Source organism: Linepithema humile, chromosome 1, assembly GCF_040581485.1.
Source record: "Linepithema humile isolate Giens D197 chromosome 1, Lhum_UNIL_v1.0, whole genome shotgun sequence".
Classification (NCBI taxonomy): Eukaryota; Metazoa; Arthropoda; class Insecta; order Hymenoptera; family Formicidae; genus Linepithema; species Linepithema humile.
The window spans coordinates 12,791,153-12,804,274 of record NC_090128.1 but is presented as its reverse complement, the minus strand read 5'-3'; the positions used below and the strand labels follow the sequence as shown (position 1 = coordinate 12,804,274).

Below are 13,122 nucleotides of genomic sequence, written 5' to 3'. Positions count from 1 at the left end.
AAAAATATGACTAATGATTAAAATTTATTGTTAACAATAATGCATAGGAAGTTATTTATTTTTTATCATGGACAACCATTTAAGGTATGTGCATTCGTCGACATTTAATCTTATATTTTCTTGTATCTTTCAAGAATTTATGGCATTCGTGAATATCAGCAGTTTGTCTTTCTGTTCTAAAATCAATTATCTAAAGTAGTACCATTAGGATTTAAGGATGGAGGAGATACAAGGCATAAAATGCTATACCAATATATACCAGCAGATATACATCATTTTAATATTATTTGTAATAATTTCATTGTACAAATACATTCATACATATCACACAAGCATACCATACGTCAGTAACGTTCAGTCAATGTTTTACGTTACTAAAAGACGCGGAAGATCAAATGAAAAAATAATAAATTATATAAATTTTTTAAAATCTACAAATTCATTGATATCGGAAAGTATGTGAAATGATTCAACAATATGTCGCGATTAATGGCGTTTCGTGTAGAAAAAGAAATTGGATATACGTTGCACTTTTGACAACATTGACAGTTATGGTGATTTCCACAACATTCCAGATTGAATTAACATTTTTGTCGAACTGTGTACATCTGAAAATTGTTTACAGACCCGCAACGATAAAGGTCGCGCAACGTCGAGAAATCAAGAGTAACTATACATTGTATAGCGGCTCTAGAATAAGTCTCTCAAATATTATCACCTCACATTTCTTATTATTACAATTCATCATGTTCATCATCTTTTTCGCTCTCGGCGTCGATATCTTCCGACACCTTCTCCGTATCAGCTTCACTGCTCGACGTCTCTTCTTCCTGTTCTTCCTCGGGCACCTCGTCGACGGAAATGCCCAGGCTCTTCCTCATCAGCTGCTCCACGCTGTCAGCGAAACTGGCAGTCTCGCGTAACATATAGCCGGATCGCAAGGTGGCCGTACGGAACATCATCAACGCGATGTCCTTGGCAGTCTGATCGGACGTGTCGACTACGACTCGGCGTAACAGTTCTCTGATGAGTGGATGTCTCGGGTTGATTTCCAGGCTCTTCTTCTGGTTCATATAATAACTCTTCTGCGGATCGTCACTCTTCTGATGTGCGTTCGAAATGGCGAGCCGCTCCATGTTGCCAGTCCAACCAAACATGCTGGCGACCAAGGCACAAGGTGAGTCAGTTAGACGCTCTGACACCTGTGCTTTGCTGACGTGATCCTTCAGAATGTCATTGAGCCATTTGATCAGAGGCTCGAATGTCGTCTTCAGCTCCTCCATACGTTCCTTCGCCCGCTCGCCCTCGTCGAGCGTAAAGCCCTCCTTCGCCACGTTCTGGAACTTCTTACCGTCGAACTCGGGTAAAGCCGAAATCGCGTACTCATCCACGGCCTCGGTCAGATACAGTACTTCATAGCCCTTCTTGTCCAGCCGCTCGACGAACGGCGATTTCTTCACTTCGTCTTCCGACGAGCCGGCGATGTAGTAAATGTGTTGCTGATTCGGCTTCATGCGGGACACGTAATCGGCCAGGAAAGTCGGTTCCTTCTGCGTAGACGACTGGAATTGCAGGAGCTTCGACAACCTCGCGCGATTCTGTGCGTCCTCGATTATGCCCAGCTTGATGTTGGTGCTGTATTCCTTCCAGAAGTTCTCGTAGTCCTCCTTGGGGATTTTCTTGATCATATCTAACACTTTCCTGATCAGCTTCTTCTTGATAACCTTGATCAGCTTGTGCTGTTGCAGGTTCTCGCGCGAAACGTTGAGTGGCAGATCGTCGCTGTCCACAATACCGCGGATGAAAGACAGATAATTCGGCATCATGTCGGTGAACTTGTCAGTGATGAAGACTCGTCTGACGTATAGCTTGATATTGTCGGATTTAGTGCCATAACGATTAAAGCTGTCACTTGGTTGCACCTTCGGGATGAACAGGACGGATTTGAACGTGACCTCACCCTCCGCGACAAAGTGAATCTTTGCCAGTGGCTCCTGATTGTCTTTGGTAAGCGTTTGGTAGAACTCATTGTACTCCTTATCTTCGACCTCGCTTGGCTTCAATGTCCAAATTGGCTTCGAGTCATTCAGCAGTTCCCAATCCCATACGGTCTTGTCCACCTTCTTAGACTTCTTCTCCTCGTCCTCCTCTACCTTCGCATCGTCCTCAGGCTCATCCTTCTCCGCGTCCTCCTTCACGTCTTCCGCGTCGACTTGCACAACTTTACTGTTCCACAAATAGATGGGGAAGTTGATGAACTGTGAGTACTTCTTCACTAAGGTCTTTATCGTGTCCGGCTCCAGGAAATCCAACGCTTCCTCTTTCAAATGTAAGCTACAAAAAAATGAAATAATTAAAAAATGGAATTATTTTTACAGCACAGCAGATATATATATATATATATATATATATATATATATATATATATATATATATATATATAAGATTTTTGTTACTATTATAAAAATTAAAATTTTTCAATTTGAACACATATTGGTCTTCTGAATAAATCACTTGTAACTTACCTCACAGTTGTTCCTCTTTTCAAAGTATCTCCCCGTGGATCTTGAACAATGCTATAGTTGGAACTATCAGACTCCCAAATGTACTGCTTATCATCATTGTGCTTGGTGGTGACAACGACGACATTCGCGACCAGATATGCAGAATAAAAGCCCACACCGAACTGACCGATCATGTCATTCATATCTTGAGTGCTTGAAACGTCCTGCATTTTACCCAGGAATTCAGCGGTGCCAGACTTAGCGATAGTTCCAAGATTATTCACCAAATCTTGCTTTGTCATTCCAATGCCAGAATCTATTATATGCAACACTTTGTTATCTTTATCAGCTTTTATTCTAATAGCCAGTTCGCTATTTGTGTCGAGAACGCTCTTCTCGGTGAGAGACAGGAGTCTGATTTTATCCAATGCATCAGACGCGTTCGAGATCAATTCCCTAAGATAAATCTCTTTATTACGGTAAAGAGAGTTAATGATGAGTTTCATCATACGATTGACTTCAGTTTGAAATGCAAATTTTTCAGACTTCTCCCTTAATTCCTTTATCTGAGAGGTACTTAAACCATCAATCTTTATTGCTTCTTCTTCTCTTTGTACTGCTTCATGATCTGCAATAAAATTTAATCCATAAATTAATTAAAATATATTGTTTATTCATATTTTTATAACACAATAAAAGCATCTATCATTGATAACAGAAACATTTGTGAAATAATTATCATATAAATCAAAGATATAACCCATTGTATCTTTATCTGTTTAGATAAATTTTTCTAATATTTAATTTTATGTCTGATTCAAATTTTATAGACATCAATAGTAAAAGTAATAGATATTATTCTATATAAATTACATAATATATTAAGATTAAGAGTCAGACAAACTATATTGCAAATAAAATAAATCTGATTTTAAAATCAACTTGTTTTTAAATAAATTTGAACTCTTAAAAAATCCGTTGTGATATTTGAATAATCTAGCTATTGTTAAACTTCCGGACTGTTACTCCTCCCACCTGTTACAATACTTTTCACACAGAAATGCTATAATAATGTACAAATGAATTTCATCATTCATAAATTAAAATGTATGATAATAACCTGTTCGTGATGCCTCGCGGCTTACACCGAGATCGTCCTCGACGGTAAAATCATCCTCTTCGATCTCATCCTCTGCGCGGACGAATCCTGAAGGACAAATAAACGCGTGTACAATCGTGGTGAGATTTGAACAAATATGTGAGAACTGATATTTTCGTTACAAGTATAAAGCTGCTTACCCGCAAACAGAAATAATCCTGCGATTAATATAACAAGTTTCCTCATCGTCGCCGCGGTGTGAAGAACCGTGAACGATTTGACGAGAAAAAGAATTACCAATGAACACTAGCAAACCGTTCGCCAACACCGTATCGTTCCGCCGTTTTTTCACCGACTGTCACGGATAGCCGCGACGTCGACACGATATACGCGGCACCGGCAAGGGTGACCAGCCAATCGCGTTGAACCACGCAGCACGCGGTGAACAACAGCGCGGGCGCCGGATGATAGCATCGTCCAAATGTCGTCACACCATTGGTCCAGCCTCACACATGCTTGATATCCTGTTCTAGAAGATTCACCACGCCAGGCACGTCGATCAAAATCTGAGTGACGTACGCAAAATTGTTTGTAGTCGTGATTCAGGTATCGAATTATCAATAATTGTTCAACAACGAACAGAGATAGAAGGATGGATCTACAAATAAAATCCCATGCATAATACATCAGTTCCGGTTCAACTCCTTGCTATTGTAAGCGATCTATTGTCAGCAGTTCTCACGTTTATCATATTCAGGCGACACATACGAAGCAAATTACTTCGAGCAATATTTATTGACTATTGACAATCGTAATTTATAAGCAATAAAATGATCAACAAGTTTTCCGTAAGATTAAAATCATCGATAAACTTTACTCGATAAATCAGGCCTGCCTTATTATCGACAATTGATAAATGAGGAAATTATTTTTGTCGATTGTCGTTAAAATAGTTGCCTTCTCTTCGCTCATTGATATGAATTTTAGTTGGACAATATCCCGCCAAACAGATCAGCAAAATAGTTAAAGAAGATTCGTTATTTTTGTTACGAACTAACAATATTGTATGTGCGTATTCTCACAAGAAAATTACTATTATCTCTCATATTTTTTTTTTGGTACTTATAATCATTAATGCTTAAATTGATAACATCGTTTTTAAGAGAACTAAAAGTTTTATTTTTGTTATCATGAATAAGTGTATGCATTAGTTCAAAGTAAGTCAATATCTGATTGTATTTGAGTACGTGTTATTTCATTATTACGTTTCCCTATTATTCTGGTATGATAGTATGAAAATAAATAAGTTCGAGGGTTCAAGAACGCCTACGTAATGTCAACTGCATCATAGCAGCTAGCAACTATGTTAACCTCTACTGTGCATCCAACTCTAAGTAGAGCTGATCAAATATGTACGATAATTTATCTAGTTCTTGGACTTTCCGTTGCGATGCCGTTTAAGGCTATCGATGTCAATCTAATACAGAGGTCAAGGTAATGTTATCACGTATTGCTAAAATAAGCAGCCAAGTAGCATAGCCTAAAGATAATGTATATTAATCATAATCGTACTCAAAGACACAAAGCCAAGAATTTATTTGCAGATTCTATTATTCATATAATCTCGTATCTTATTGAGAAAATGTTTTTTCTACTTTTTTTCTACTTTTCTAATATAATTATGCATTATTTTATTATAATTAAAATATTTAATTATACAATTGAAAAACTAACTACTTGTTTATAAATATGTTGGGTTTCTCGTATGGATTGATTTATGAATGAATTTCTGTCCAGTTAGACATTGGAAAGTTGATGCGTCTTGATGTCGTCTGAGAGAAGAAAAAAGATTCTGCGCACGAATAGACGAATCTGTGAGAACAATGACCGGATATGCGAGCAGTATTCATTCAAGACCCCTGATTTGTTGTAGTTTGTTGTTTAAGGATGTTGATTACGTGATTTGCGACGCAATGTGCAATCGAGCGTCAAACGACACTCCCTCAAGCGTTCTAAAGATTTGCAGACGACATCTCTGTGATTAATGGAGCGAGAATGGTACAAAAATATTAATGCAACTATAAATGAAACTATATGACTATATAATTTAAGAAATATAAATTAGAAATAAATTTTTAAATGCAAAAAAGAATTCATGAGTGGACTATAAATTTATGAATTAATTATAAAATAGAAAAGTTTAAAAATTGCATTTTAATGAAACATTTTTATTTGATATATGGTTTCAAAGCTATAATTTATCAATTATTTCAATGCATTTATATTTAATTTTCTCTTACAGATAAACAGAAATGAAAGAGACACGAAAGGGATGTTTCAAATAGACAAAACGCACCGCGACTGTTTAACGATCAACACATCTAAATTGCTTTAGACCGAAATGATCGACCGTCAAATCGCAGCGATGACCTCGCTGATTGCTCTCTCGAGCGCGACTAGAACGTTCTCCAATTCTTCAATTGCGCCTGTCGAAGAAGAAACAATCGGTATCAGCGATCGATGTGTGAATCGGTCACGCGTGCAATCGGCCGAAGCTAGCAAAGCGATACGATGCGCGTGTTGTGACATGCTGGTCGTTATGGATACGTCGCGGCGCCCCGGGGACCAGTGTATAGGCATTTCCCACACGTCGTCCAGGATGTGTACATAATGTGTGTCGTCGACGTCGACTATTCGCCATGCCGAAGGACCGCCACTCGCCTTCCGGTCCGCCTAGAAAAAACATCGCGCCGCTGTTGCCGCCGAAGGGAAAGACGACGGACTTCTCTGGACCTTTCTTCCTTTCATTGAAGGGTTCTCTTCTGTGAACCACTTTGCGTCTTCCGCTTCTTGTTCTGGTGCACACACGCAATCTTCAGCTGCGTTCACCATCGCAGTTGCCGGAAACCGCGAACTGAGGTGAGTGGTACCGCGCACATTTCCGTGTTGAAATGCAGAAGTATATTGGACAATTTTGATAATCTTCCCATTGCAAATTATACAAGTTGTCTAAATAAATTATTCTCTTCGTGAATACTGAAATAATAAAATTTTATTTAGCATTTTTAGAGGAAATAAGAATAACATAAAGATCCTATCTCTCTTAAGTTTTTATATTATGTGCGTATGTTGTTGAAATAATTTAATATTATAAATTTTTTGTTTAAGAAATATGTATTCTACATTCAAGTTATTCTTTTATGTTAAAATATCTTATGGAAAAGATGATATACTTTTTCTCGCTTAAGAAGACTATATCATATTTTATTTATAAAAATCCACTTTGGAATAAGTGGGAACATTTTTCATTTCGCTGCATCGTCAACCTTTATTGCATGACTACACATTTATTAAAAAAGACGCTCTCAAAATACCTATATTTTATCCGTTTTACTTCATTTATTCACAGCGGGTGATGGCTATTTTTATATTCGTAGCGCCGTTCGTTCACAAATATTTAATATTGTGCCAACGGCATTCCGTACCAACAAAACAACAAGCTTTCCGCGGTTCGTAGCTGAAACGCAAAGTCGATATCGCTACGGCGAGGTCCTTGTACTTCACGCTACGTACGTAAACGATGTAGAAAAACCTGGCCAATGTCAGCGGTATTATTTATGGCTCTTGCAACCTTAGCATCTAAACAAAGCGAGCATACCGATTATAAGTCTCAAATGGAAATACTAAACTCTCTCATGATATAAAACTGGCTATTGCTTAAAATGCATTACAATATCTAAATGGAAGGAACTTTTTTATAAACTTTGTTCTAGTATTATTTCCAGATTGATTTTGTCTTCGTGATATTCTAACATTTCATTAAAATATATTTGATGAAATGTTAGACTGTCAAAATTAATACTATATTACAATTAATACATTTTTAATTTAATAAATTGCAGTGAATTAGCATATATACTATAATTATAGATACTCATCCTTGGCGTTCTATAGTTATAAAAAATTAGGGAGTGTCCAAGTAAATGTTGAGTGACATTTTTGCTTGAACAGAACTTTCAGAACAGACATGATCACACATTTACGATCGGCCGGATGGCAAACTAATGAACTAATGATGAAAACTAAGGATTCTGTAAAATAATTAGACTATTAACAAGCGCCTAATTTCATATGTCAATTAATGACACGGCAACTCAGTATTAGAAACTGGCGTTATTATCAAGTAAAAATGTTAGCGACAGACAGGCAGTTAATCAATAACCTACTTTTATCTACCTGAGTGCGCACGATAGTAAAAAACGTTATCACTATTCGTAACACGCAAAATTGCAGTGGAATATTATGCACGCTTTTAAAACAGTTTCTTGGCCGTTCTGCGTTGATAACACTAATAATCGAATCGATTTTAAGAGATATTTTATTAGAATATAATTTAAAATTTTCACTAAGAGTAAATAAAATGTAGACAAAGTAATTTTCATGAGAGAAGATTAGAAACTTTATCGTGCACGGAAAATTCATTTATAAAAATGTCGACAACCAAGCATAGAATTAGCTGAATAGCGCAATACTTTTCACTGTTGTCCGTCACAAAAAATAGATAAGTATACATTTGTCATGTCCATATCATCCCGTTATACATTTATCTATAAAAGAATATCAAACATGAAGAAAATAAATGCACTCGCTTTAAAGGTAAAATTTAAAAAAACTTAATTTAATTTCTTTAATTTGTCTGATCTGTTTTGTAGAGATAACAGCCATTCTTAATATCTAATTGTAAACTACAGAATTAACGCGAATGTGCTACCACTGTGATATCACTTTTATTAATCTATCTCTTTTTCTCTACATAATATAATATTTCCATTTACCATTGCTCTTTTATTATCTTTTTGCTGCCTTCAGCTTTTTCTCTTTTTCTTCTCTGTCTCATAGCATCACTCGAGATGCTGCGCGAGCATTGCATTATACACTTCCGATATGCCCAGATATGGAGCGTAAACACCAGGTGCAATTATCTCGCTCTCTTTTATCTCCTTCTCTCCGTATTACACCTGACTCATACTCACGTGACGTTTCCCGTTCCAGCGATGTTCAGCCTGAGACCACAGAGTGCCACTACGAGACAGGAGTTTGAGATGATCAATAAGGCCCAACGGGCCATATACAACACCACGGACTCCATCGAGAAATTGCGTCTGCTCTGCCTGGCTAGGGGTGCTAATGGCATTCTTGGTCTGGGTAGGTAAGTTTTCAAAGCATTCCTTTATTTATATATCCTATATTCCTGTTAGCGAACGTCCGATAACATCGCCGTTTCGCACTTTCAGTATCGTTGTTAATTAGTCATGTTGCCGGGCTCCTTGATGCACAATCCAGAATCATTACGAGCTGCTTGCGCAAATTGTTCCTTAAATATGGAATTAATTTTTCAGAATACAAAGAGATCGAAAATTCTTTTCAAAAATTAATAATTATTCATAATAAAATCGCAAGGGCAATTTTAAAATACTTTAATTAGTTTAATTATTTCTCCTTTGCGCTAAATAAAATTTTACATAAATATTTTTGTCATTAATGTTACAACTAATTATTATTATTTGTAATAATTTATATAATTTTATGATAATTGTTTCTTGCGATTATTTTAGATAAATTGGTAAGCGATACATTAAAAAGATTGCAAGATAGATGTTGACTCTATTTTTAATTGTTACATAAAATTGAAGATAGAACGGAATTGAAAACAATGTGTTATAAAACGAAACTATTATTCGCACGTTAGTTGCATTTGCCAGATAAGATTTATCACGGATGCGTGCGTGCAATGACAACACAGTTTTTATTCGATTTCCATGATGAATCAACCTAATGTCACTGTCCCTGACCTTTGTCACATAACGATATCCTGAAATATTGGAATCTCATTCTCATTATTTGTGATGTACATATTTTTACAGGGCCTTCCGTCGTATGGACGAAGATGGCAACAAAAAGCTAAATCTCGAAGAGGTCAAAACGGGTTTAGAGGAAATCGGAATGGAATTGTCCGAAGACGAAATTAATGCGATCTTTGAGAAATTCGATACTGATGAAGATGGAAGTATTAGCGTCGAGGAGTTTCTCGTGGGCATAAGAGTGAGTTTATTTTTTTTCTTAAATTTATATTTAAGCGTTATTTAATGTATTTATTCCAGCAAGAATCGCGTAGTTGTGCTCACAAAAAGATATTTTATATTTTGCTGAAATAAAAATATAGATGTCATAAATATGAACGATCGAGATGAGCAAATGTTATAAATATTTAAACTTCTTAATGCAATAATTTCTGTTCTCAGCCACCGATGAATCAGAACCGCAAAGATATCGTAGATCTGGCGTTCAAGAAGCTGGACAAAACTGGCGATGGACGGATCACTATCGACGATCTCCGTGGTGTTTATAACGTGAAATACCACCCGCGTTACATCAGCGGCGAGGAGAGCGAGGAAAGCATCTTGAACAAATTTCTCTTGAATTTTGAACACGGCAACAACGACGGCGTCGTAAGTAAAGCATTTAATAGCACTTCTCACGTTTACGTCTTAAATCTGCATTTAAATTTAAATCACTTGGGAAACGCAACATCTTGCCAACAAAGTTATATATGTTCATTGTCTCGTAACTTCGTTCTGTTGAATTAACAAATATGAAATTATATGGAACTATAGAACTGAATTATAGAAATTATAAGAACTGAACATTATAACATTCGAATATATTATAAATTATTATAAAATGAATATTTAATGATAAAAATTTTGCTTTGTAACCTTGTTTATAACCTTGTCGAATTTTTTGTTATTTTATGCGATATGCATATAATATTATTATGTATCTTCAGGCAATTCATTAACCTTTTACTATTTTGCTGCAGGTAACGGAGGAGGAATTTATGAATTATTACAGCGCTATTAGCGCGAGCATAGATCACGACGCGTATTTTGACTTGATGATACGCAACGCTTACAAGCTGTGAATCTCTGTATATTCCACGAGATAACATGTCGATTCTTCATCTTTGCCTATGCGGCAATAATCGCCGAGCGAATCAACAAGCATAACGTTGCCATTTCGCTAAATCAACGTATAAATTACATTTATCGCCGTTACGTCACCGAGTGTGCCCTAGCTTCTTGTTAAATTTGCACTCGTATTCCGCTAATTACAATCTACAATCATAATTTCTAATATTAATATCTGAGTCGTCTAACGATTAAAGCGGAAAAAATGGATATACATACATACATGACTTTATTAATTATTATAATTCACCGTAATGTTCTCGATTAAGAATAAGAAGTGCGTGGAAATCGGCCTTCAGAAACTCGTTAAAAATTTATTAGTCACCGCCGCCATTCTTATTTTTTTCTTCGTCCAATTACTCAGTCAGTAGTCGGGCAAGTGCAAAAATTTGTTTACTTCTAAACTAGGACTTCTAAACTGCAAGAAAAAATTGCTTGACAAACTTATGAATAAAACAGAGGCACGAGGCTGATTTTCCGACAATCTTCTTCTTCTTTTTGATGCTTTATTAGTTATTTAGGTGTAAACAGGTTGGTTATAGGGACCAATTCTATAGCGTGAATCGCGGCAAATGCTCGCTGCGCACTCGCGCCTTTCAAGCATTCCTCGTTGTAATCATATTTATTCCTTTGCAAATAAAAATCTGCGAGTATAAAATGGATTAAATTATATATTTCTTGTACATTTTTCTAGCATTATGTATATAGCTCTGAAGTGATGTGTTCTATATTTGCATACTTTAATATTAAAGTGTAAATTACATCTGCTTTATGAATTATTTTTTGTAATTTCCAAATATTTTTCTATATCCGTCGCATTACAAATTCAGCTCACTGACTAAAAAACTTTTATTTTTCGCCGAAATCACAAAGATAAGTTGTGTAAAAATGCGTTAATTCTTTAAACTAATAAAATAACGATAATATATACAATACAAATTAACGCTTTTTCTCGGAAGAGAAATGACGTCCATTCGTATCGAAACAGGCATGATTCAATTGGCATATCAAAAATGAGTGATCATCGAACTAAATGAAACTCGTAAATAGAATGAGCTGCAATTAATAATGCAGATAAGCTTGGTGCTTGCCCGGGAATGAGAACGACACTTCCGCGATACTGTCACGTCCACATTCGTGAAATTCTGTAGCTTCGATAATAACACTCGTGAAAAAAGACATGCGATATGAATATAACATTGTTATTGCCAATAAAACTTTATCAATATAAAACTAAAATAGAGTCAAATAAAATTATATTCTATGGCGACCTTTGTTACGCGCGCGCGCGCGTGCCTAAGGTATCAATAACGATAAGCAATTGGAATTTGATTTATGATCGTTGCGTAATCAATGATTAGCTGTCGTGATAAAATAAGACATCAAAAGCAGCACTTAAAACAGCTCCTGTGGAACTAATTTTGTATTTGACAAAGAATAAAAGTTTTTTTTTAATTTACACCGAGCTTAAGTTTTATTAACAATGTCAAAATACTGTAGTTAAAGTTCATTACACAAATAGAAAATAAAAAATTAATAAAAATTAGAAAAAAATAAGATTGCATCGGCCGGGAATCGAACCCGGGCCGCCCGCGTGGCAGGCGAGCATTCTACCACTGAACCACCGATGCTTATGATACAACTTCCTTTAAGATAAAGGAATAAAGTAATAGCATGAACTAAATTTCTAAATGTTATATATATATTTTTCTAATAATATATATTTACAGTTTTACAAATGTTATTTAATTTGTGCCATTTGACAGGTTATCCTACAAACAAATCCTATCTAAACCTTGCGTTTCATCAAATTTAAAAAAGTTTAATTATAAAAAATTACAATTTAAAATTTCGCAACGCAATTATGATAATCTCTTTTTAATATTTGTACTAAAGTACAGTTATTAATTAAAATACAAATAAAAAAGAAAAAAATAAATCCTCCCCGGCGGGGAATCGAACCCCGGTCTCCCGCGTGACAGGCGGGGATACTGACCACTATACTACCGAGGATCTTATGACAACACTCGTGAAGTTTATAGTACATAGCTTTAATAATAAAGAAATGTCAAATTAAAATTTTTATTAAAATTATCGAACAAAGTTAGATCATCATAAAATCAAAACTATAAAAAATAACACTTAAATTCGGCGTATAGATAGAGTCAATACATACTCAAGTGGTCAGTAGAATCTTTGTTCTCTTTTATTTCCTGTGTATGTCACATCTAATAAAGCAAAGAAAAAGATCAAGATCAATTGACTGAAGATTATATAGTTTGACTGAAAATATGGAATTAGATTCTTACCTTCTGTTTGTGCTTCTATATTTACTCATTTATCTTAAACCGTTTAATCAATTTATGAATAATGCCCATTGCGACTACGTCGAAATGTTCATCATAATTTTTACAAAATTTTGTTTGCCGCGTAGATGTTAGATGGCGCGTACGGCGAACGTAATAAGGTTGACGCACGCGCCAAACGCAGT

General features: G+C 35.7%; 2 protein-coding genes, 1 long non-coding RNA gene and 2 other non-coding genes across 5 annotated transcripts; 1 reads left to right on the top strand and 4 right to left on the bottom strand.

Moving 5' to 3' along the window:
• Nucleotides 1-256: 256 nt before the first annotated feature.
• On the bottom strand, nt 257-3,984 carry Gp93 (heat shock protein 90 Gp93). Its single transcript, XM_012361660.2, has 4 exons — nt 3,804-3,984; nt 3,625-3,711; nt 2,526-3,132; nt 257-2,334 (listed from the first exon to the last, which is right to left on the bottom strand). The coding sequence occupies exons 1-4, from the start codon at nt 3,847-3,849 to the stop codon at nt 735-737; spliced, it is 2,340 nt and encodes a 779-aa protein (XP_012217083.1). The 5' UTR covers nt 3,850-3,984; the 3' UTR covers nt 257-734.
• A 2,208-nt stretch (nt 3,985-6,192) lies between these two features.
• LOC105668949 (calcyphosin-like protein) lies at nt 6,193-12,090 on the top strand. Its single transcript, XM_012361663.2, has 5 exons — nt 6,193-6,522; nt 8,656-8,812; nt 9,528-9,705; nt 9,906-10,112; nt 10,484-12,090. The coding sequence occupies exons 2-5, from the start codon at nt 8,658-8,660 to the stop codon at nt 10,583-10,585; spliced, it is 642 nt and encodes a 213-aa protein (XP_012217086.1). The 5' UTR covers nt 6,193-6,522; nt 8,656-8,657; the 3' UTR covers nt 10,586-12,090.
• An 81-nt stretch (nt 12,091-12,171) lies between these two features.
• On the bottom strand, nt 12,172-13,104 carry LOC136997530 (uncharacterized). The gene is made up of 2 exons (XR_010888252.1): nt 12,941-13,104; nt 12,172-12,859 (listed from the first exon to the last, which is right to left on the bottom strand). It is a non-coding gene; the product is annotated as an uncharacterized lncRNA (long non-coding RNA).
• TRNAG-GCC (transfer RNA glycine (anticodon GCC)) lies at nt 12,192-12,262 on the bottom strand. The gene has a single exon. It is a non-coding gene; the product is annotated as a tRNA-Gly (tRNA).
• TRNAD-GUC (transfer RNA aspartic acid (anticodon GUC)) lies at nt 12,573-12,644 on the bottom strand. Its single transcript has one exon. It is a non-coding gene; the product is annotated as a tRNA-Asp (tRNA).
• Nucleotides 13,105-13,122: the final 18 nt, after the last annotated feature.

Coding starts and splice junctions, on each gene's coding strand:
- Gp93 (XM_012361660.2), bottom strand. CDS start 3,849: ATGAGGAAACTTGTTATATTAATCGCAGGATTATTTCTGTTTGCGG. Junction 3,712..3,803: donor AGGATTATTTCTGTTTGCGG/GTAAGCAGCTTT, acceptor TTTGTCCTTCAG/GATTCGTCCGCGCAGAGGAT. Junction 3,133..3,624: donor CCGCGAGGCATCACGAACAG/GTTATTATCATA, acceptor ATTTTATTGCAG/ATCATGAAGCAGTACAAAGA.
- LOC105668949 (XM_012361663.2), top strand. CDS start 8,658: ATGTTCAGCCTGAGACCACAGAGTGCCACTACGAGACAGGAGTTTGAG. Junction 9,706..9,905: donor AGTTTCTCGTGGGCATAAGA/GTGAGTTTATTT, acceptor TTCTGTTCTCAG/CCACCGATGAATCAGAACCG. Junction 10,113..10,483: donor ACGGCAACAACGACGGCGTC/GTAAGTAAAGCA, acceptor ATTTTGCTGCAG/GTAACGGAGGAGGAATTTAT.